The sequence below is a fragment of the Rattus rattus genome, chromosome 8, assembly GCF_011064425.1.
Source record: "Rattus rattus isolate New Zealand chromosome 8, Rrattus_CSIRO_v1, whole genome shotgun sequence".
Classification (NCBI taxonomy): Eukaryota; Metazoa; Chordata; class Mammalia; order Rodentia; family Muridae; genus Rattus; species Rattus rattus.
In genome coordinates, this window is record NC_046161.1 from 19,475,410 (window position 1) to 19,500,935 (window position 25,526).

The window sequence follows — 25,526 nt, forward strand, 5'->3', positions numbered from 1 at the left end:
CCGTGACTGAGAGGTCTTAATTCAGCTTTCTTTCACTCCGAAGTTTCTGTAAAACTCATATTTCCTCAGTCTACATCGGTGAAAAAATACTGGTTAGAGGTGAACCAATTCTATAAGCTAACTGCTTCGAATTGATCTGCAGTTTTTTGGATACTTTTCCTTCTCAGTATGCTAGATGACTTGAACTGTGGCAGCATGTTCTTGGATACCTACAGGAGTTCTATTAAATCAGGTTGTCAGTTCTTCAGACCGGATGTGGAAAACTAAATGTTAATGCCTAGGCAAATTTTATTTGAATCTTTCAGGGCAGTGGTGGGGGGTAGGCTAGTGGTTAGGCCCAAGTGATTTCTATAGGTAGTCAAGTTCGAGACTGATAATAGAACAGCCTATTTTTTATTATGTAGATTTAAACCTTAAAATGACTCCTAAAGTATTTTTCAGTTCTTTTTAGTAGATGGTTGATTTATCCATGCAGAAATCAATTCCGGGTCCCTCTTAGCTACAGAAGCTCTTAAGGAGCAATGTAGTGTGAGGGTAATATAAAGGGATCCTTGAAACTGAACACCTTTTACTGTATCTGACGTCCTGTCACTTGGGAAATAGTCCTGTGTTAGGCTGCCTTTGAAGCATAGGCATGTGATCCATGGGGCTTGCTTCTGTCACTGGGCTTTTCTGGTTGAGCTTCCAGGGAGGAAAAAACTAGACTCTATCCTAGCACATATTGCAGGGTTAAGTCCTTAGGACCATCCAAGGATGCGCAAAGCATTGTCTGTAGGACAACAGGAAATCAGACCCAGTGACTGTGTCTTACCAAGGCCCATAGTGACCAAGCACAGTAGATGGAGGTGGAATTAGTTTTCTTCTCATTCTTAGCCATCAGATTATACTACCTACTCCATCAATACCAGGAGAAGTGTTCTATTCAGGTTCTGGAAGGTAAATATTTAAATATGAGCGTGCCAGTGCCACGCACCAGCCCTAACTGGACAGGCGTGAGCCTCGGGAATGAGATCGGCTCTTACCTCTGCTCCCTTCCCTGACTTCCAACAGCCATGCTGGGATGCAAATTGGAAGATTTAGGAGGAGCCTTCTCCAGAATCTTCTCTCTTTTGTCTTGGAGTGAAGCCTCAGCTAGTTCTAGATAGGGGTAGTCAGGGAGAGCCTTAGGGTATTTACCCTGGTAATTCAGAAGGCCTGGCATCTGCCATTGATCACACTGGCATTCTGCATAATGGCAAACATGTGAGCAGTTTCCTCCTGAAATGAATTTCAGGGCATTCTTGGGTGTCTGCTCCTTGGTCGTTGTAGTCTGTGCATTGCTCAAGGATGGTGGGCGTGACAGAAGTAGAGTTTTCACTTTAAGTTCTGTTGTTGAAGTTGTCACGTCTAGACTGTTGTGGCAAGCCATGTGACAGTCAGAGGTGCAAACATGGGGAAAGACGGAAGACACTGTGTTGAAAGTGGCCTTTGGAAATGGACGATTAAGCATCTGTGATTGCGAACAGTGCTGAGACACAGCAACTGGGAAGACCGTGCTACCAAGGCTTTCAACATCATCTGAACAGCAAGGAAAGAGCGGACTGCTAGCTGTGCCTAGAGCTATAAAAAGATCTTGCGCCTGGGCCGCCATTTGAATGTCTTTACTTGGCTACTGTATTTTGGACTCAGCACTTGTCACAGTTACTTGAAGATTGATAGGGCCAGGAGCCAATCAGCAAGGGCCAGGCTCATTCTTCTTCTTCAGGAACTTGTTGCTTTTAGCCTCTGATGATTTCTTCTGACGTTGTCTTGAACACCACTGTTCTTCACAAAAGCCTGCCCATATTTCCATCGTTGTCTACTGTGTAGGATGTGACCTCAGCTATCCTGGCTTTGTGAGGACAGTCTTGAAGGAAGTGGTTTTGCCATTCACTGACACGGTTGCTTGCCAGTCTGTGCACTAAGTATTAAGTACTTCCTTGAACACTGTTTGAATAGGAAACACCTCCTGGAGGTGAGGACTTTTATGTGATGAACCTGGCAGGGGCTACATCCCATTAACAGACACACACACACACACTCACATAAATACACACGGGGGGGAGGGGGAGGGAGAAGAAAAGAGGGAGAGAGAGAGGGGGGGAGAGAGAGAGAGAGAGGGGGAGGGAGAGAGAGAGAGAGAGAGAGAGAGAGAGAGAGAGAGAGAGAGAGAGAGAGAAAACCATAGGACACATCCTGCCTTCTTCCTGTCCATTATTGCCTTTGTGCATGACCCTCTGTATAGGGCGTCAGATGTGTCAGAACCGAGTTCATGTTCCAATTCATGCACCTGCTGTGTCTTTATCATCTGTGGGACAAGGGACAGAGCTCCTTTCCTGCAGGACTGGAAGGTGATGTGGGAAGCAAGGGCATGCTGGGCCATGAACAGACTGTGTAATTCCTGGTACTCAAGTGGCCGCCCACAGAGGCATCTGCTCTTTCTCATCTTAACCTTCCCTCCCTTGGCCTCGCTTTGGTCTCTTTTGACCTCTTCTGACCTCTCTGGAGTTGGTCCCCCTGGCTGTGGTCAGCACCATCCCACTGCAGCTCCAGATCCCACCGTGACTCACCATCGCACATCTGCGGTCCATGGGCTGACTCAAGTTCCTCCGACATTTGTTCTCTATCATCTGCAGGGCTTCTGGACCTGCGCCAACACGCCAATCATCTGCACCGTACCATGTTCCCGATTTAATTCTGCATAATATTGCAATCAAAGACGATTTATGCTGGGGAAGAGGTGGAGGGTACAGGTGGACGATGGGAATCATAGGGCGGAAGGACCTTGCCAAGCTGAACGAAGTCTGCTGTCCTAATTCCAATCTCTGTTTTGCAGGCTGTGTGTTTGAAGGTGTGCAGTACCGGGAAGGAGAAGAATTTCAGCCAGAAGGAAACAAATGTATCAAGTGCTCCTGTGTTGTAAGTACTGAGAGGGCATTGGTAGGCGATCCTTAGGGTTAGCTGCTTGTAGCGTTCACTGAGAGGGACCTCATCTTCCCCACTCTCTCCTCATTAGGTACTTAAGATGCAGAGTCAAGGGAAAACCCACTCCATGTGAGGCAAGCGTCGCAGCTTTGGTGATGTTGGCCTCCTGGGTTGAGGTTCTGTGCTATGTACCAGTTTGTGGGCGTTCCTTCCAGAGTGTTCAATAGAACCCTGGTCTTGACCTATAGGTCCACAACTGAGTAACCATCATTGCCGGCAGACCCTGCCCTGTGTCCTCTGAAGAGCAAACTGGCTCATTGTCCCCTCAAGTGGAGTTCTTCTTCCACCCCCATTTTGGGGAAGACCCTCAGTCTTCTGTTTCATGGAGCAGAGGGACTTCCTGTTGAGATAACTTTCAGTTGTGTGCAGCCCAGGGAGAGCAGAAGATTCGAACAATCACAGTGTGCTCTATGGGGTGGGGTTAGGGCTGGTCACCTATGGTTGTGAGGACGTGGCAGGTGGAAATTACCTATAAATAACAGATTTGGGCAGAGTAGAGATTAATGAGACTCCCATAGACCCATCTTTCCACCGTGCTTAAGAATGAGATGATTTTACATACGATTTTACAGGGAGTTTTAAAATGAATGCATTTTAAATCGGAAGTCAAACCAGTGGTGATTGTGGTAATGGGGAGACCCGTGTCAGGCAGGTGCACCCAGTTGCGCCGTGCTATCTACAGTGGGAGTTAGTACAGCACACGCTGAGGAATAAAGAGCACGCGCTTCCCAGGTCACTTGTGATGCAGACGCATCGTAGGATATAAAAAAGGAATACACAAGGAACTCTAGCATCCTACGCTTACCAAGCATGGTCTTGTGAAGCCCTGGGACTCACTGCTCTTCCTAAGTCTTTCCTAGTAGTTTCCTCCTGGGGCAATACTCATCCAGCCTCATGTCCAGATGACAGTAAACACGACTGGGTTCTCGAGATGGTGTTTGTATGAACGGGGAAGAAAGGAAGGAAGAGAAGGAGGGAGCTAGGGAAGAAGAGAGATATACACACATATATCTAGATATAAAATAACACAGGATATATATATATATATATATATATATATATATATATATATATATAATTGCAAACACACTAATCAAAACAAGAATAAGCGTGCACATTTCCACAAACACTTCTGTTTTCTGTCTTATTATTGATAACTAGTTCCGGGATTTCTACTTTTCGTTAAAAATTACCCATTTCTAGTTTCTTTTCTTCCATGTCGGCATGTGTAATATTTTTTTCAATAACAATCTTTTGGAAGTAGTTTGAGAAAAAAAAAACAAGGCAGATTTCGGTAGGGGATTGTAAATATGTGCATCAACAAATTGTCTTCCTGCAAAAGGCGTGCCGCAGTCAGACAGCTGGCCCTCCATGGAGAAGAAACTTGGCAGGTGCCAAGGAGGATGACAGATCCCTGTCGTTTTACCAGTGATGTCAGAAGTTTCCAGAACTGGGTCTGGAAAGGAGCTCACGTGTGTAGGGGTTACAGACTGAGGCATGTGTGTCTCTGTGTGTTTTTAAATTCGGTGTGTGGGGATTGAAACACACTCGAGGCCGAATTCAGGCCCCTGGAAGTTCTGCTTTAATTTCCAGTTGAGAAAAATAAAAAATCTAAAAATCTCTGTTCAACCTTTCTCGCTTAGATGCTTCTCTCCAACCCTGTAGTCTGTATCCCTTCTTGGCTTTAGTCTAGTTTCCTAAGCACCCATAGTCCTGGGTTTGTTTGTTTGATTGATTGATTTTTTTCCCTTGTTCTCCTTGTTACTGTCCCCATCATGTAAAGGGTAACTACTGGTTTTGTTTATGGTCCTCATTTCTGGTCTTTAGACGGTTAGAATACATGGGAGAGAGGATGGCCTTACACTCGAGGACTAGGACATGGGGTATGCTCAGAGCACTTTTTCTTTTTCATGACTATAGAAGTTTAAGGAATGAACTTCAGTTCTCGCAATAATTTCATTATTAAAATGACTTCGCTTTAAAATATTCTCTCCTTTGCTATCTTTTCATATAGTTTACTTAAAAGCAAAACCAAAGTGATATCTGGGCCGCTGATGGCCCTGTCTTAAGTGTGGCCCTGTCTTGAGTGAGGTGACCATGGGGTTGTTGGCTTAGAGCTGCGATATTCAAAATCTGTGATCTGACTCTGTCTGGGGCTTGCCAAGGTTGTCTGGTTTGGGGATTTCGATGTGTCAGATGTACAAAGGTGTGAGGTGACCTTTTACTGAATGAGAGAGTGGAAATGGAAGGTTTTAACCAGCACCAGTGACAGACTGAGCCTTGGTCTGTGGACTTCCCTTACAGAGAAGGATCCTGCATTTTAACAGAAAGGAAAGTGTGAATGCTGCAAAGAAAGTTATGTAAGCGTGTACTTCGTATTGCTTTTCTCTCAGGATCTGCTAGAAATTGGGTCAGATCTCCTATAAATATACAAATTGGATATTTAATTTCTTTATGCAAGTTTGTGAAATTGCATGGCAATCACATATAACAACACATCCTTGAGATAATCATTAGATTACTTAGAAGACCTAAAACCATATAAATGATATGTAAAATTTTACTATACTGTATTCTTATAGTTTAAATATTAAACTCTTTTAACTGGGGAATAATGACAAAAACATTTGATATGGTCAGCATACGCAGTTTCCCAAACACCCTTAGATCTGTGGGTGGTTGGATCCACAGTTGTGTTACCCGTGAACATAGATGGACAACTGTATTTATGTAAATACATATTTGTGTGCACATAATCTATATTTATTAGTCTGCTTGTTTATGTATACATACAGACATGCATACAAATAGCTATGCAAATGTATACAAGTATGACATTTATATGCTAATATGCAAACACATTTACATATCTAAATTTGGATTTCCTTAGAAACAGACCACTTAATGCAGGGACAAACAACCTAATGCTGGTAGTTTATGAATTTATGTGGGGGATGGGGTAAGGAATGATGATAGCCGGTTGAGGGTACACTATCAATTACTAGGACCTGAACAATGCCACACTCCCCGAATATGTGTTTAAAATAAATCTTCACTGTGGTAGTGTTAAGTGGGTCCTTGAGGAATCTGTTAGATGATGAGGGATCTGATCTTATGGGTAGATTTATAAGCGGTCAGGAGGGAGGAGTCTGACTTCGCTTGACAACTTCCCACTCTGGTGCTGTGTGAGCCCATAATGTTCTTCTCCTCTGGGGGAATGCATTTGCGGGCACTATCTTGGGAGCAGAGAACACCTCTCACCAGCCACTTTGAGTGCCTCCTTCTGAAAGCTGCCAAATTTCTGTTCAACAGAACTAAGTTTCTGTTCTTGATAAATGACCCAACCTGTGCAACATTTTGTTACAGGAACACTGAATGAACCACGACCTCAGTGAACTGCCACTGTCGGTAGATCTTAGTCTTGCCGAGGAAACTCCTGACGCCTGTATAAATTTCATGCTTCGGAATCTTTCTCCCTGGGGGGAGGGGCCTGAAATGTGCCTATGTCAGCCCCCATCGGTCTTGACCGAGAACTGTCTCTGGGATAGTATTGATGGGCAGGCATTTCCAGCTGCCACTCAGATGGCCAAGTGCCCTGAAGAAGAAGCGGAAGAAACGTAGATATTGATGTTAGGTGACTGATTGTGAACTCAGGTGACAAGTCTGAGCAGATGAGGATAGCAAGGCGTCCAGAGTTATCAATAACAGATATGTTTGCTTATGGGTGATCCTTATGCTCATCAGGGTGCACTTATGTCTCTGCATATGTGTGTACATATGGGTCTGTACATCCCTGTACATATGCACATTTAGAACACTCACTGCCCCCACCCTTCATACTCTTTCATGTTTCTGCTTCCTTGCCCAGGCTTCTCCTTGTTCCTTTGGACAATGTTTGATCTTTCCAAGTTGGTCATAACTGCATTAGTCCACTTTTCTGTGCACCCAGTGTTACTCATAAAGTCCAGCATTTCCCTATTTATATTCCTGAGACACTGTCTTAGTTTGGGTTTTACTGCTGTCAGCAGACACCATGACTAAGGCAGGTCTTATAAATGACAGCATTTAATTGGGGCTGGCTTACAGGTTCAGAGGTTCAGTCCATTTCGTCAAGGCGGGAGCATGGCAGCATTCAGGCAGGCATGGTGCAGGAGGAGCCGAGAGTTCTACATCTTGAACCGAAGGAAGCCAGGAACAAACTGGGCATTCTCAGGCAGCTAGGAGGAGGGTCTCCAAGCCCACCCCCACAGTGGCACACTTCCTCCAACAAGGCCACACCTTCTAATAGTGCCACTCCCTGGGCCAAGCATGTGCAAACCATCATAGATGCTATGGCTCTAACTTGCCAGCATATCTGTCTTCCTTCCATCCCCTTGCCCCACTCTTTTTGCTTCTGTCTATCCCTGCCTCTGTCTCTCTCCCTCTCTACACACACACACACACACACACACACACACACACACACACACACACACACACACACACACACACACACACACACACTGAGAGTATCCCAGCTACTGTTTTATTTTCTTGCTCTCTGTGTTAGCTGTGCCAGAAGGCACTGCATCCTGTGCATACTCGTCTTCCGGTCCTCAGTGCTTGCCACCACACGCTCCATCGTATGCGCCTTCTTCCCTCCACCATCTGGTCTGTTTCAGGTAGTTTATAAACAGAACAATGTTTTCTTCTTCCATCCTGTGACAAGCCAGTTCGTTCAGACTGGCCAACCCACCCTACCTGAGATATTCACTGCAGTTCACTGTCCCAGTACTCTCTGCTTACTGTTCGCTCTGGAGTTGGGCGAGTGGGTGTTATCCTCATACATTCTCTGGCTGATGGGTGCTTGGAGTGCTCTCTCTCTCCAGGAAAACATTGTCATTGCTGTGTGGCTTGCATGTGAAGTCTGGTCCCTCTCTTTACACTCTTCATTTATTTTTTTCCAAATCTGTGTAGCTGTGTTTTTGTGATGTGGTGACAGAGGCAGACCACCAGAAAGGCGCTTCATCTGACTGAGATGGATGCCTTAGCTAATGAAACAAATGCTTTGCATATGACTTTATATCCTGGTTCAGTCAGGACAGTATGCATGGCATTCCAGACAGCTGAGAACATGCTAGCCTTTGATGATATCTGGAGAAGACTCCGCAACCCTTTACTCCTACCCATTCCAGAAGCCAAGAGGCCAACATTTTTAGGTGTGAATATCATCATGACTCACTGAGGAAACTCAGGGCTTTATCGTCACCCATTAAACTATATCAGCCCCATTTACACTCTATAAATAAGAGGCCAAACGATCGCATCCAGAATCCCGATACTAATCAGGGGAGTGATGACTTGCATTCCCCTAGCTGTTCCATACATTTGTCTGGGTCATATTAGAGCATGTTTCTTATAAGATGTGTTTGCTGTAAGAACTGTGTTAGTTTTAAAACACAGCAACGATTGTTTCCTGAGTCGGAAGCATGTTGAACATTTGTTAAAGCATAAACTTCCTTTGGTTTGAGCTTGAAGTTCTCTTGGTTCCCCGCGGTCGGTCTGTCTGTCTCTCTGTCTGTCTGTATCTATCTATCTATCTATCTATCTATCTATCTATCTATCTATCTATCTATCTATCCATTCATCTATCATCTTTCTGTCTGTCTGCTCTCTCTCTCTCTTTCTCTCTCTTAGCTATCTACCTGTGTATCATTCACTTGTCATCCTTATCTATCATCTAATTATCAATCAACTATCATCCATGTACCTATGTATCTGTGTATCCACCCACCAGCCATGTATTTATGAGTCTATCCACACATCTACGTAGCTCTGTATCTGTCTGTTCATTCTGCCCATCCAACACATGCTTGCTTAGTCAAATGTTCAGGAAATGTGGCAGCTGGCACAGGCCTTTCTCTGAAACCTATCTTCAAGAAAACTGAAAGAGGGTTGGGGATTTAGCTCAGTGGTAGAGCGCTTACCTAGCAAGCGCAAGGCCCTGGGTTCGGTCCCCAGCTCCGAAAAAAAGAAAAAAAAAAGAAAACTGAAAGATTAAAGGTGAAGTTACCAATGGGAGATGTTTATGTTCACTTTCTTTCTTTCTTCCTTCCTTCCTTCCTTCCTTCCTTCCTTCCTTCCTTCCTGCCTTCCCCTCCCCCCCCCAACAGTCTGTTTTAGGAACTCTCTAGGCTGAGGGTTCTTAGAAATTGCTGATAATAGGAGGTAGGCCCACAGTGTTGTAGGACACCCTGAGAAAAGTGGTAAGGCCTCAGTCTATAAAACCGGCCAAATTAACTGGCCAAGATCAATTGCTTTTGCTGACAAAGGCGTGCTAAATTCAGAACATTTTTACCAATAAACATGGGTTGTTAATGGGCTGTCTGTGATGGAGGAGCTCTGCTTTATTGGCTCTAGCAGCCCCGAAGTCCATAAACACCTTTGCTCGCACTTACACTTGACATATTGCGAAGTGTGTCTCCAAGGGAGAGTGAAATTCTGAGAAGAAGATGGAGGTCCTGTGGCTTCCCCCCCCTCGCCTGCATTTCTTAAGCATATCCTGTCCTGTCCCTTTGACTCTTTTCCAGTTTTCTCTTTTCTGGATGTTCTGACCTTTGGATTGGTCACTCTGACATGGTGCCTTTTCTGCACATTTGTCAGAAGTACGGCCTCTCCGTCCTTTTTGGAGCCCATGGAAGCCAAAACCACAGTCTTGAACGATGAACAGAGGAACCATTAGACTACTGAAGTTGGAGAAACATGAGTCTCCCTTACCCTGCTCTCCCTTTGTCCTTTCCTCTTCCTCACTGTCACCCCCATCTTCAGTGGGCTCCCACTTATTTTGTGTTAGAAACTGAAACAATTTATCTCGAAAGAATCTTGGTTTGATTCCTTATAAAAACCCAATGCTTCGTTCCCCAAACATCAACACATCAACATGCTTAGGTGTTAGATAACTCTGGTGATGTTTATAATACATTTTCTTTTTAAACTGAAACTAAATTGCATGTACTAGGGAGGCACAGCACGATCATTTGATCTGTATTCATAGTGTGTGGCGACTGGATCAAGGCCACTGGTATATTTGATCACCTCAGGCATTTGTCACTTTTGTGGGGTGGTTGAGAATAATCAACCCCTTTTGTACTTTCATTGTGAGATACATAATTACTTGATGATTTCATTTAGCTCCATCCATTAGGGGAAGATGTTGACTTTTCAGTGCTTGGGGGCATAGTGGGTGTTGATAATAATGACCACATTCCAGTGCAAATGATGCAGATCTTGCTTTCCACATCATCTGCAGTGCCTTGTTCCCTATCTGCCCAGACTCTTCTCTCTACCCAGCTCCCCCACTCCCCTCTGCCTTTTTCACCATTTCATCAGGGAAGAGGGAGAGATGTGGGCTGCTGTGGAGGAGGGCGGGAAGGAAGGCAGATTGTGTCAGCTGCTGCAACACTTGCTCAGATGGCTTTGTGTGGCAAGCAAGTGACCTTCCCGGGGGCTGTCTTACTTGAGAAGTGCCCCATGATTGATCCCTGGCAGCAGAAGTTGTGACAGGAAGTGGCCACCATCGATGGGGCTGCTCACGGTGGCAGAGCTTTTAAAAGGGACACAAAACAGCACCCTCAGATGTGACCTCACAGTGATGTTGCTGCAGTTGGGATTGCACAACCACGACGTAGGAAGCAGAGGAAGGCATCCTCATTTCTGTGGCTGGGTGATGCCACGTGAGTCAACGGTTCACACTTTAAACCATGCCATTCCTGGGACTTGAGACCTTCCAGGCCTGGGCCCTCTCTCATGCTCTTTGCCTTACTTGTGATAGTGAGTACCGTTCTAATGCCTCGTAGTCACAGGCTCTCATTATATTTTCCCCGTCCATGGGGAGAAATTTGGCTACATTCAAGCAATAAATTGGAGCATTGAGCAATTATTGAGAGAATTAGATCAATGTGGGCGGTGCCTCTGACTTATGTAGGCCAAAAAAGCTCACAGCAGCTTTAAAAGACTAGTCTAAAACATTGTTACAATTCTTTTTTTTTTATGTGTTTCAGTTTCCTTATATGTCTACCATCGCTCTGAGGATGAGAGTGGTCTTGGTTTTGAATGGTCAACTAAGCGATAACAAGACAAATTCTTTTTCTTACACAGTTGGCAAACGTTCAGCCACTAGGAGGGACCTTCAACGTGCTTAGAAAATGGCTGGTATTGGGCTTGCATTAGGCTGGTCTATGAAGTTGTTTGTGGATGGTCTATGTTACATTGAATGGAAGCAGGTAGGTTGGTACCTATTTGCTAAAGATCGTTCTAATAGCTTATCAGATTTCTTGTATAACTCTCGTATAGTTGATGTTGGGAAATCACCAATATGCAGTGTTTTGAGGTAACACTGGCTTAACTGCAACCATGACTGTTGATAATTACCTTGATAAAGACTTAATTGTGTCTTAGAAGAAAGAGGACCAAGGTAGGGTTGACTTTAAGGTGGGTCTTTCGATGTGAGGACTTGGTTTTGACTGGGTTAAGTTTTAGGTTAAGTTTGTCAGAAAGCAGCTCAAGGGAAGGTTTTCCCTGCATGCATTTAAGAGTTCATCAGCTGTGTTGAGCTATTATTAAATGATACTTTCAGGATGTTTTTAAAACCAGTGGGGACTTACATTTTTATCTTTTCAGTGTGAAAAGCTCGAGGAGATCTGTCCTATAGTTTAAATCCTGTCTCATGAATTTTCAAGAAGTATTTTCATAGGTGTCTTATTTTTATAGCTTATAACATTCCTTATGGTTGGTGCCTCGTATAATTTACAGCGTCCTGTGAAGTTAGTTTTCTACATAGGGAGTTACCATGCCAACAATGATCTGAACATACATCTGAAACAAAATCCTTCTTGCACAGTGTTTGAAAACACATACAAAAACGTAGTCTGAAAAGCGACCAGCAAGTGGTTTCCTTGCTTAAGAATTGTCGATGCCGATAGCTCCCATTACTACATATGTATGGCGCTCAAGGACCACACAGCACTTGCATGCCTATTTTTTTCAATTATCCTACAACCCAAGAGATGGTAGCTCCTCTCTCGATGAAGAAACTGAAGTTCTGAGAGACTCTGTAGCTTGTCTGAAATCATCGAGGTCGGAGGTCAGAAAAACCAGCACTGCCTGGCTTCAAAGCCACCCACCTTCGCCTCGCAAGCAGCCCGTGTTATTTGGAGATATTATCTACAGCCACTTGTAGACATTTAAAAATGCCATTTGAGACTATGGGGTGAGCATCAGACGGCAATGTGGAGGGAGGAATGCTAGTACTGCAAACACCCACCAACGGACCGCAAATCTGATGCAAGAGATAGCAACACAATGAAAGTAAATTACACTTCCTCGACGTTCACACGACTAAGCAAGTTTAAACTCACACCAGATTTCATCCACAGGCACCCGGCCTGGGCCTGTGTCACAACGGAGCTGGAGAGGACGGAGAACACATATCTATTACCCTCGCGTCAGCTAGGGAGTGAGGCACTCTGATCTATGGTGCTTCTCTTGCCAAACTGCAGTGAGTGTGCAGGAAACTGTGGTGACTTCTGGGATGGCGTCACCCCCACTCTCTCTGCCTCCAGAAAGGGATAGAGACAAATGTGTATCTGGTGGAGTGTATCTATGCTTTGTGGGGATCTGGGGGGCCCCGGCATATGAGAAGCTCAGCGTCCTTCTTCGACAGGGTGGGGACGATGGGACTTCAGAGTCTGCCACGAGATGAGTCTCTTTTGTCTCCTGAAAATTCCAAGAGAGGAGGATTTTAGTAAACAGTTGAAGAACTGTTCAACTAGCCATCCATTTTTATTTCTATCTTTTAATTTATCTCTGCATCCACCTGGTCATATATTAGTTTAACAATGATTGAGCACCTACTGTATGTTAGATACGGTGTTATGTGCTGAGAATCATCACCAAGGGGACTTTTCAGTCAGTGACAATGTATCGATTAGGATGCAATTATTAAAAGTAAACACAAACCGAGCTGCAATGCAACATATTTTGTTCCACATGTAGTTTCTGATGATCAGGAAAGGTCCGCATGTACTGGAAAATAGAAATAATTGAACAAATTAAAACACACACTCTAATAATATTTAACATATTTCTTTCCACTCTTTCCCCCAGACTGACTTACTACAGTTACATAACTGCAGGTCAGTGCATTTATATGCAGGTCACCATTCTTAGCTTCCTTTAATATTGAAATATACTAATCTAAACATCTGAGATTAAAGATGCAGATGCTCTAATATAGAAAGTTTTTTTTTTTTTTTCTTTTTTCTTTTTTTCGGAGCTGGGGGCCGAACCCAGGGCCTTGCGCTTCCTAGGCAAGCGCTCTACCACTGAGCTAAATCCCCAACCCCAATATAGAAAGTTTTAATTCAGTGCTCAAAAGTTTCAAAATTTGGAGCATTTCACACCCTAAGGGTTTGGGCTGGGAATAACCAACCAACCATTGAAGTGGATACAAATTCTTTGTGCGTGTGTGTGTGTGTGTGTGTGTGTGTGTGTGTGTGTGTGTATGTACACTAGAGTTTGTACTTATGGTCTTGGGCATGATAGGCAAGAAATTTCTCACTGAGCTTTAGGACCAGCTAGATGAAACTATTGTGAAATTAACAAAATGAAACAAAATATATAGGCTTTTGTTTCTAGGCATTTTAGATAATGTGTATCCAACCAGTACTGTGGGATCTCAGCTTCACTAAAAGATTCTTGACCATAATTCTCATATGCATAGTATTCCATCAGCACACTATGATTTGGTCATTTTTCTGGTATTTAAATTTTATATTTTTAATTTCTACTATTATGAATAATGTGTCAGGCATCTTGGAAAACCTTTCCTTTATTTGATCTTGGATTAGTTATTCAAGGTGAATTTGTAGATATATGGCAAGAATACAAGCACTTTAATGTATATTTGGAATATATTCCTGAGTTACTTCAAATATGTGATTTCTGAATTTCCACCCCGTCAGCAGTATACTCAACTGGAGCCTGTCTTCTTGTGCCTAAGGGTTTTCTACCTGGGAACCAGTTTTCATTTTGAATCAGTTTTTCCACTTAACTTACTATTTTAGATATGCTATTTGTGTTTTAATTTTCTATGTTTATTGATCATCATTGTTTCTTTCGTAAATTGTGTATTTTTATGTCTACGTTTTGATTGGTCACTTACAGTTTTATTGCAAACTGGGGATGTGGCTCAATGGTAGATCAGTGGTAGATCACTCGCCTAGCATGTACAAAGCCCTAAGTTTGACTCCTAGTAGAAAGAATGAAAGACAGAGGCAGAGGAGAGAGGCGTGGGGAGAGAGAATATGAGAGGAAAGAGGGAAGGAGTGAAGGAAGGGAGGTGAGAAGGGGAAAGAGTTTTGAAGATGATGTGTGAATGAAACCCTCTCACCCGGAAGTGTTTTTAAAAAAACATTGAACAGATGCCTTATGCTAATGTCCCTGTCATGCCAGAATACTGCCACAGCTTGTGGGCCCTTCTCTAATCTTTTCCTTTCATCTTGGTCCATTTCCGTTCGATGTTTTCCATCCCTGACTCTGTCGCTGCGAGGTAGTGGCCATCCACACCTGAATTCACCCTGAGAGAAAGTCGCTCTGTATCCTAACTTGGGGACAGCGAGGACAGGAAGTTTGCCTTCTGGTATACAGGGAGAAAGAGAAGCTAAACTTTCCACAAAGAAAGTTATAGATTTTCATGCAAATTAGCATTAAATATTAGTGCTTTGGTCCCAGTTTGGGATGTTTCCGGGTCTGTTTCTCAAGAGAATTTAATACTTTTCCGTTTTATGGTGGTGCTCTCACACTTCCTCTTTGTCGTTGATGTTCCCGGGCTCCTGTGCGCCCCTTTTCCCAACACCTCCACCTTTTCAGTGATTTCCAGAGCCCTCTGCAAAGGAGCCCAGTGTTCCTGAAGTACCCCTTAGCGCTCTCACTGTCGGCCTGATCTCGCCTTGAGTAAGCATCCCAGAGTTATGCGCACACTAGATATTCAGGAAATATCTTTTGAATGAATTGATTACACATTTTGGCACCTTTTAAATGTCATTCAAATGTTCAATTTGGAGGGTGGCAGTGCTTTTGTGGTCCCATGAATGGCTTCAATTACCACCATTCCCTCTGAGTGGAATTTTAAATGGTACCACTTGTTTGGCGTGGAAGCAGCAATATGTTTGCTTCTCAGGGAGCCACGGTTCTTCCCAAAGACCAGGAGGTACCGTAGCACAGAGGGAGAAGAGGTCCTGGCATATACGGCGCATGCTCCTTTGCATCCCGGATACATTGAGGTACAAGCCGTGACTCGCCACCTGTTCCCTTGTGTCCTAGAAGATATGAGCTAAAATACCAAGCAAACTGCAAAGGAAACAGGTCTTATGAGTGGGAGTGAGCCTTCTGTGTGGCCCGAGCACTGAGAAATGAGCCAGGGCAAGTAACTGGCTCCGGGGTCAGACATTGCTGTCACAGGGTTCTGAGGACTTTGCTTTTGCCCAGTCTTTCTCCCTGTACTCTGAGATATCCAGGATCCGACAGCACAACTGTGATCATGACTAATGGTAGTTCATTCCAGATGGTAAACTATAAAACTTTTAACATCTCTGAGTATTACTGGAATTAAGCAAAAGAAAAGTTGATATCCATTGGGGTGGGGGAGAGAAAAGAAGAAAAGAAAGGCTGTCATTTTTCCAGTCTGGTCTCCATTGATAGGGTGTGGAAATGGTTGCTTCATTTCATGATTTAATACAAATTTGTAATCTAGTCCAATATCAACATATGCTGTGGTCCCTTGGCCATAATTTAAACATTAAAATTCAAAAATAGAAAAATTGCCTTTAAATTTCAAAGTGAATATGAAAAATGAGTCAAACCACATTATTTATACTGATCTGTACCTTATTTTTTCATAGTTTTATTTGGTGGAACAAACTTTTAATATCCTTCCACACACTGCATTATAGGGCTGTGTAGTCTTTAGGACTCTTTCTACATCAGTCTGAGTTTACGAATCTGATGGGCAGATGCCAGGAGTGGCTTTCTCCATGCTGCTGCGAAACACAGTTCTTTTCAGGAGAGAGGAGAGAGGGAGAGAGGGAGAGAGGGAGAGAGGGAGAGAGGGAGAGAGGGAGAGAGGGAGAGATGGGGAGAGAGACAGAGACAGAGACAGAGACAGAGAGAAAGACAGAGAGAGAAACAGAGAGAGACAGACAGAGAAAGACAGAGACAGAGAGAGACAGAGAGAGACAGAGAGAGAGACACAGAGAGAGAGACAGAGAGAGAAACAGAGAGAGACAGACAGAGACAGAGAGAGACAGAGAGAGACAGAGAGAGACAGAGAGAGAGACAGAGAGAGAAACAGAGAGAGAAACAGAGAGAGAGACACACACACAGAGAGAGAGAGAGAGAGAGAGAGAGAGAGAGAGAGAGAGAGAGAGAGAGAGAGAGAGGGACTTGGGGTTTGTTATTGGGTTCTCAGCATCCATAATGTTCATAAACAATGCACACAGATGTCTTTAATGACTCGGCCCCATAACTTAAAGCACAGAGCCTGTGCCAGCACAGCACCAGGCTCTAAAGGGACTTTGTTTTCTAACACAAGCGTTGTCATAGTTTGGAGCAGTGTTGCTTTTGTAACCAAAATGCATGTATACCTTAAACTTTTACCGTTGAGAGAATTGTTTGGTCAAACACTAACACTGTTAGTGCTCAGAAGTGATTGCCTGGGCTTCTGTGTTGTTCTGCCAGCTTCGGGCGTGCCGTGGGCATCTGAGCTGTAGTGTAGATTGTACTGGATGAAAGAAAGGCCACAGCTTAGGAGCAAAGCTGTCTGGAGGTCAGTCCTGCCCTTGGCCACTGGAGAGCCCTGAGCCCTGAGAGCTCTTCCTTTGCCTCTCTGAGACTCGCCAGCAGAATGAGGCTCTGCTGGGTCCTTGTTGGTTCTTCAGTTTCTAACTGCTCAACTGGCTTCTCTGGAAGCCAATTACTAGGCAGAGTCCAAAATCCCAACTAATGAAAGTTATCTTTTGCTAGGACGATATAAAATCCATTAATATATTTTAAGTTCACTTTAAAATTTTATTTTAAAATTTATGCCTAGTAGTTTTTCCTCTTTAGGGGACATATACGTCATGCTTCTGACAAATTCTGCATGATGTATAATTTTAAACGACTCCTATCACAGACTATATTAAAAGGGGCAAGATGTCTTTATGAATCTAGCTACAATTTATTCTATTAACACAGCTACGAAAGGGATATCTGCTTGGACTTTAAAAATTGTGATTTTTTTTTCTCGAATGATCAACGCCTCTGGGCTTCCTTCCGTGTATGTAGGATGAGGTGGGGAGGCTTACATCATTAGCTCTGAAATTGGTGGGTTCTGTCAGCAGAACAGCAATGGAGGGAGAGGAAGTGTCTTCTGCTCCCCAGGGCAGGGTCTAGACCAACCAGCACGATGGGAGGCTGGCTAGGATGAGGACTCCAGGTGCTGGGCTGCATTACAGCTGCGGCTGATGGGTAAAGCACAGTGGAGCTTGAGGCTTCCCTGATGATAGCATTGTGTCCAGAGCTCAGAAACGGAAAAGCACCGCAGTAGCTCGACATGTCTCTGCAGTCGTATAAAACCAGGCAGTGTGAGACTGATGGCTTTCTGGAAGAGTTCTGAGGTTCTCTGAGGAGAAGGAGTCCCCTGGCTTTTGCAGGAGCCTGCATGTAGCCTGTGCAGATGTTAAGGTGTTTGAATCCTCGCTGCTTCTCATTCCAGGTGTTGTCCAAATGCTAGTACAAAAGGAAACCGAGTTTTCCATGGGGGAGGTAGCCATGATTGGAGCCTTAACACATTCAGATGCCAACTCAAGAGTCGTATATATTCCACCTGGGGTCTGAACCTCTGAGGCAAGTGTGCCCTGTTGGAGGGAAAGGTCTATAGATTTGGGGGATTTAGTTCCGCTCTGAAATCCAAGCAAATCAATGTAACTCTGGGCCTCGCACTCTGCTTTGTAAGATGGGTAACCACTAACAAGGCTCTCAGAGCTATTTTAAGCCAGAAGCCAGATGTAAAGCAAAGGGATCTGCAGCTCCTCACTGTGGAAATGCTGACACTGCAGCGAAACTTCAGATCTTGGGAGCCCAACCTACTCCCCTCCACTCCCTTATGTTCAACTGGAGAAGTGGGAAAGGTCTAGGGGCCAGTATATCAGCCACATAGTAGGCCCTTTTATGAAGGACCACCTGCTCTATTTTTTTTTTTTTTTTTGCGGTGGGGGGGGGCAGGCTCTTACTTTATAGCATAGATTAGTCTGGCTACTACTAGCCCAGGCTGACGTCAATGTTGCAACAGTCCTCCTGCCTCAGCATCAGGATTCCAGGTGTGAACCACCACACCTTGTGTCTGCAGTCTGTTTGCCAGTTACTTACTCTGTGTGACTTAGAACACTCACTGTGAATCGGATCTAAACATTTGAAGCTGGGTTTTCCCACTGTCTGAAGTGATGACTACCTAATGCATCTTGCTCTCCCGGATCCTCTTTCCCTGCAGAGGGGGTGCTTGTAGAGCTCCCTCTTCACACCCGGTGCCAGCGCTTTGGTCTGCTCAGAAGATGGCATTTTGTAGTCTTGGTCGTTCTTTCTCTTTACGTAAGGGCTTACAGTGTTTGTTTAGCAGCCGTTTAGGCAGGGGATGTTTGAGCCATTACAGTAATTCTCCATTCCTGCACTGTCCAGGAGAAATGTATGGCAGGTCACATTTGGAGTTTTAAGTTTTCCAGTAGGCACAGTAAAAGAAGTAAATCAGGAGTGGATTTTAACAATATACCATATTTAATGGAGTATATGCAAACTAACTTCCACATGTAACCACGAAAAGATCGAAATGGGATGTTATACTCTTGTCTAATTTTCATGATAAGAGTGTCAGATTCCGTTATGTATAATGGCACCTCATGGGCTAAGCCTCATTTAATAATATGTCATATATGTGGTTAGTGTCTATGATGGGAGTATCCAATCCTAGAGGACAAACAGGGATTTTACTAACTCCATCGTATGTTCTCTTGGCATTCACTGCTTGGCTTACGTTCACGGAAAGAGATCAGGATGAAAGAAAATAAAATTTCACGATGAATCCAGTCTCAGAGTGCTCCTTCCTTGCTCCCAATCATCCGGAGGCATCCTTTGTTCAGAGTTAAAGTCGACGAGGCTTCCTGTCCAGGTGTCATCCTGATGTATCCCTGACCAAACTGGACTCCTTGTTAATCTTGAACATGCCGTACGTACATTCTCACTTAGGGTTTTGCGTTTGTAGAACACTGCCTGGAGTATTCTTCCTTAGATCCCCACATGGCTGGCACCTTTTCCTCCTTAAAGGCCTTGCTTGAATGTCAACCTTTTAGTGCTATGCAAAATAGCACTTTGGTACAAACTCTGTCATTCACTACTCCCAACAAAGCTGACCTTGTTTGGGTTTTTTGATTGCTTCCTTTAAAAAAAAAATCAACATCTGATGCTTGTTTTTCTTTTTGACATCTTTGTAGAACATAGCCTTGGTACAATACACACTCTACTCAGAGTGAGGCTTCACATGCCATTGGTACAGACACTTGCTTGGTGAGTGAATGTGAATGGCTAGATTAGGCCAACCGTCTGAAGGTTCTAGAAACATAAAGTTCCATTTCCAATGTGTCAACAGTTGATTAGCCTTTGTGAAAGTCCTGAATAACATTCTGCTGTAGAGAAACAATTACCTTGCTTAGTGTCCAAACCACAATTAAATGGTCTCTGCATCGGCTTTGCTCTGCTAGAAAAGGTGCACTAATGAACTTCAGGCTGTCTTGGTCAGCTGGGCCCTAGGAGAAATCTGGTCTGCACCTTCAAACAACTGCTTCTAGGTGATAAACTCTTGGAATGTCATAGGAAATTCAAGTTCACTGAGTGTTTTAATGCCTTTTCTTCTTTGGAAGTAGAGACTTAGAATTCTTCAGACTTAGGAGCCTGAGACTTGGAGATTTGATGGTGGTAGATTCGATTACCTCCTCTGAACCCATCCATAGACCCCTGTTCATGCTCAGTTTTGGTAGCCTCTTTGGGAATGGATGACCGTGTATAGAGGGTCTAGGCAGAGTGGACGGGGGCTGTTGTTGTTGGCTTGGTATGACGAGGCAGCATTAGCTATGGGGACAAGAGGCCCGAACAATGGGATGAGATCCACAGTTGCTGAGGACCTGGCCAGAAGGCAGAGTCTGGAGCAGAACCTCCAGGGCTCTTGAGAGGAAAGACAAGGCTAGTTTAGAAGCCAAACAACTTTCTTTTGTCTTACTTGTTTTTCCTTCAAGAAGCCAGGGTTTCAGAGGCCGCAGCAAGAGGGAGGTCAAGGCTGCTGGTACTCAGGATTTGCGACTTGCAAGCATACCAGTCAACATGTAGGGCTGTCGGCAGCTTTTCCCCCTCCACCTCGCTCTGGGATCAGGGGTATAACATTGGCCCAATTCTACATTCATTTCACCCTAAGTCATTCTTCCTAGCAGCAGAGTGCCTCCTATCACTCTACACACTCCCAGAGAGGAAATCAAACCTTTGTCAATAGCTTTAGAGGCCAAAAGCAAGATGGTGGTTTCCAGGCCGTGGCTCCCTTGACTTGCTTCTCTGTGCCAGGCACTGTCAAGGATAGGCATCCTGCCCTGAGAACCTCCAGGGCTGTGAATGAAAACCCAGACTTCTAAATCAGAGATCTTGCAGCTCGTTGAAAAATATGGTAAGAATGCATTGGATTAAAATCAATAATCTCAAACGAATGGAATATGGACAGTTTGGAGCTTGAATATTGTTTTGTTACACAATGTTTTACTTAGTAGCCTTTAAAAATAGCGTTTTGATTAATTTTTGAGAACTTGATACAATGTATTTGATTACAGTCTTCACTGTAACTTATCCCATATTTCTCTTAACTTAGCACTCTCTTTTTATTTTTATTTTTTAAATAACCCACCAGGTCCAATGTATTGTTGTCTGTATGCTGCCAGGTGTGGGGCCACCAACTGGAGCATGGCTGAAGTGCCCTTAGAGAGAACTGACTGATTTTCCCTCCCCTAAAAACCATCAGCTGTCCACAGTTCCTTGATTAGGGGTGGGAATGCAGATCCCCACCTCATTCTATGTGCTAAAATGTTTACTGGCTTGATCTTGGGTAGGTCAGGCTGACGGTCACAGCTGCTGTGAGTACATGGGTGCAGTGGTCTGGCCATGTCCAAAGTCACTGTTTGTTTCCATCTTCCCAACACCTGGTGCTACTGTCTGTCTGTTCCTTCTTCTGTAATAATTCCTGCCACTTGGGAGGTGCCTGTGTGCCTGTGTACATGTTTCCCTCTCCCTGTCCCTCTCCCTCTCTCTTCTCTCCTCTCTCCTCTCTCTCTCTTTCTTTCTCTGTGTGTGACATAGATGTCACATTTGTGACCGAGTGCTCCACTGTTCTTTTCACTTTGATAAGATATGAGTTTCCTTGCTAATTGACATCCACCCCACAAAGAAACTTCCCTGAGACAGTCATATATTAATCCATGACTATAAAGATATACATTTAGAGGACAGTTATATGTATTTGCATAAATGTACCTAGCAATTTTCACTAAGTGAAAAAGACTTTACAGTTACATGCAGTTACAGCACACGTGAAAGCTGGGGTTTGACCAGAACAATTGAGTTCATTCAGAGGATGGATAAAAATTTTGCCCAGTCAGGTTCTCATTTTTCTCCTTTGGGGACCATCATTTTGTCTTATAATCTGGATGGGAAGAGGCCATTATACACAGCCTGTTGGCTGCCCATTCCTGACCTTCCCATAATCATGTTTGAACTGAGCTGGGAAGGCTGACAATGAAGATGTGTAAATCCTGGGCTTGGCATGAGGTAAGGACTCGACGGGGCAGGGAGTCATGGAAACCTCATCTTAGCAGCCTTTAAATGTGATTTTAATTTATTTGTATGCAGGCAGGCACATGCATGTGAGAATATATTGTGTGTGCAGGTGCCAGCAAAGACCAGAAGAGGGCATAGGATTCCCTGGAGCACTGGTTCTTAACCTTCCAAATGCTGAGATCCTTTAATACATACAGTTCATGTTACGGTGACCCTCAACCATAAAACTATTATTTTATTTTATTTTTTTTGTTGCTACTTCATAGCTCTAATTTTGCTACTGTTATGACTCATAATAAATACGTGATATGCAGGATATATGATATCTGACCCCTGTGAAAGGGTTGCTGGACCCACAGGTTGAGGACCACAGTCCTGGAGCCAGACTTACATGTGAGCTGTCTGCCATGACCCTTGGCTTCTCAACCATCTTTCTGGTCTTTTTAATGCTTTTTTGTTCGCTCCCTCTTCAGAATTTCAGAGGTAGCTGTGACATGAAGTGATTAGAGAATACCTAGAACTCTGTAGGGAAGTTATGTCTAGAGCAGTAAGAGCTTTTGCATCAGTGACAAATTGGCTAGTGAATGTTTATTTTCTTGACCTACCAAATTACTGTAGTTCTTCGGCAAGATTTATGAATCACGCCATAATCAAGTCAAAGGGTCTGGTGGGAGAAGAGAATGTGGACAGGAGGCTTGGGACAGAATTCAGCTTGACTGAATTATGCTCCAACAAGAGCTATGTGGCTTAGAAGTCTAAAGACCCTTGAGTCCTGTGACTCTGGCACATTTTAGTAGGGAGGTAAACCCATTCTCTCACTCATTCAGTTAATGATAGGAAAGAAACAAAGAAATGGGGGCAACTGTTTTAGATTAACAGAGATGAAAGAGAGGACAACTACGTGCAATTCATGATCTTGGACTGGATCGTGGGTTTAAAAACTACTATAAAATTAACTTTGAGTTTCCTTTCTTCCTGGTATTTTTATTTCAAGTTTTTAAGGATTTTGATTTTTGTTTTTGAGGCCCTGGAGATTAAATCTATATATTCATTCATATTATGTAAGCCGTTTATCACTATATTTGCAAGCCTGGAAGGAACTCTCTGTTCCTCAGGAGACACCAGCTGCCAGTGGCTTTTCCACCATGGATGGCGGCCTCAGGAGCCCTGCGTCCGTCCCCCCTTCCCACATGCTAGGATTTTGACTGGCTCGGTCTGGTACAGGCAACCACAGCTGTTACCAGCTGATATATGCAGCAGCCATGTTATGTCTAGAAGATGGAATTCACAGTACTCTTCCTCCTCCTTTGGATCTTGTGGAACTGGAGTTATAGAAAATTGTTAGCTGCTGTGTGGGTGCTGGGAATTGAACCTAGGTCCTCTGGAAGAGCACCCAGTCCTCTTAACTGCTTAACCATATCTTCAGCCCCTGGGTCTTACGTTTTCTTATGTTCTCGTTTTTAACTCTACTATGTGATTTTTATTTTATGCACTTTTGTAGTATCATATGCAAAACTGGTTCCTTGGAATGAGCTAAGTATTGTAAATATATATATATATATATATATACACACACACACACACACATATATATATCCTATGATCTGTTATTCACAATAATAAAGAACTTCCCATATACAGAGATTTTAATATTGGAATTTATATGTATATAAGTGGATAAATGAAAAACATTTTCAATTTCTCATTTTATATTAGCTTGCGATTTTGGTAACTAAAATATGTATGTATAACGAAATTCCTTATGTTTGAAATACATAAAAATAAAAGCAGGTAATACACTTTTGTTTTAAAATGGTATCATCAAGGCAGTTGGATAAACTTGAATACAGGCTACTTAACATTCAATTTCTTGAGTGGTATGAAAATCTTGTGATTATAAAAAAAATAGCACTAGGAGGACATTTTTAATTAAGAGCAAAAGTATTTAGAAATAAATCTTTTTCCATAAAAATAATGAGTGGCATGCAACAAGAAAGCAGAGCTAAGTTAATTATTGAAGGTGACAGGGCGGGAGGGGCAGGGAAAAGGGAGTGAGTATGAAGAGAAATTAGCAAACCATGTTTTGTTTGAAAATGCCACAATGAAACTGAATGCTTTGCATGCTGATTGAAAATAAATAAATTTAAAAATAAGAACAGAACCACTACAAACTGTTGGAGAAAATAAATTATTGCAAAATATTAAAATTAGTAAGTCTACGGGAAATGAAGGCCAGGTTCACATTCCACTGTTCTTGTGGCTTTGTGGGGGATTAAGTTTTCAAGAATAAATGTTACTGAAAGAATAGGGAGTAGCTGTTGCATCATTTACTGTAATCTCGTCAACACATGCGTGTACATAAGCACATAAACCCAGCCATGCGTATAACCCATGGTCGACGATCTTAACTACAAGTTTCCTGTAGATGACTCTTCAGGCCGAGGAATGCTCTCTTCATTTCCAGTTTGTTGAGTGTTTTTACCATTAAGAAATGCTGGGCTTTTGTCAAATGTAGTTTCTGCCTCTACTGATATCGCATTAGTGACTTTGTCTTGTACTGGATTAAGGTGACTCATTCATTTTCATGTTAAAGCCCACCTTGCATTTTTGGGGCACATTCTAGTTGGTCATTGTATGTTTTCTTACTTGTTACTGGAGCCAATTAGATGTTATTTTGTTGAGGAATTTAGTCATTGTTTCCACGAGAGAGATTCCACTGTGGTTTCCTTTCTTGAGATGTCTTTGGCTTTGGTTTCTGTACCAGGATAATACTGGCTTCGTGAAACAAACGTGGACATGTTTTTTCCCCCTCTTCTTTTTAATTATGTAAAACATAAACTGTTGACGTCCTCCCACCGCACCCCACCTCTCTCCCAGTGGGATGGAACCCATGCCCCACACATGCTGGGGAAGCAGCACACCGCCACTAATGTATGTGCCCCAAATCATTATTTTATTTCGAGACTAGGGCTTACAGCTTTCAAACTATCCAGGCTGACTCTGACCTCACTGTGTAATCTAGGCAAACCTGGAACCCACTATTCTCATGCCTCAGCTTCCTGATTGGCAGTGGTAGTAGATGTGTGCAAATGGGCTCAGCTGATGTCTATCCTTCTTCAACCATTTGGTAGATGTTAACTGACTGGGCCTTTTCTTCATGGGATGCTTTTAGTCAATAATAAAACTTCTCAATTTATTATAAGTTTATTTTTCATAGCTTCCTGTGTCCGATTCAGCAGCTTGTTTCTAGAAATTTACTATTTCACGGAGATATTTAAATGACTGGCATACAATTTTTCCATAGCATTCTGTGAGATGTTTTCATTTTTTGGTGGAGTAGCGATGGCCCCATTCATGTCTGATCCCAGTAACCCCGAGTCTCCTTGTACCTTCTCCAGCTCTGCCAGGTAATAGTTTGCTGTGTTTTTATTTTTAAAATTTGACAATTTCATATACAAATGTTATGTTTGCCATGCTCCCCTGAGCAATTTCTCCTGGGACTGCTGACTCCATCTCAAATTCATGACTTTAATTCTATACCTAGACAGGCATAGAAAATGCATTTTTCTGGGACCTTTTCTAGCTGC

General features: G+C 43.3%; 1 protein-coding gene across 1 annotated transcript in view; it reads left to right on the top strand.

The window, feature by feature from the left end:
• Positions 1-25,526, top strand: part of Bmper (BMP binding endothelial regulator) — a 245,062-nt gene that overhangs the window by 60,055 nt on the left and 159,481 nt on the right. Inside the window, exon 6 of the mRNA XM_032909288.1 lies at positions 2,855-2,937. Coding sequence (XP_032765179.1) covers positions 2,855-2,937 — 83 coding nt within the window. The remainder of the gene's footprint in view (positions 1-2,854; positions 2,938-25,526) is intronic.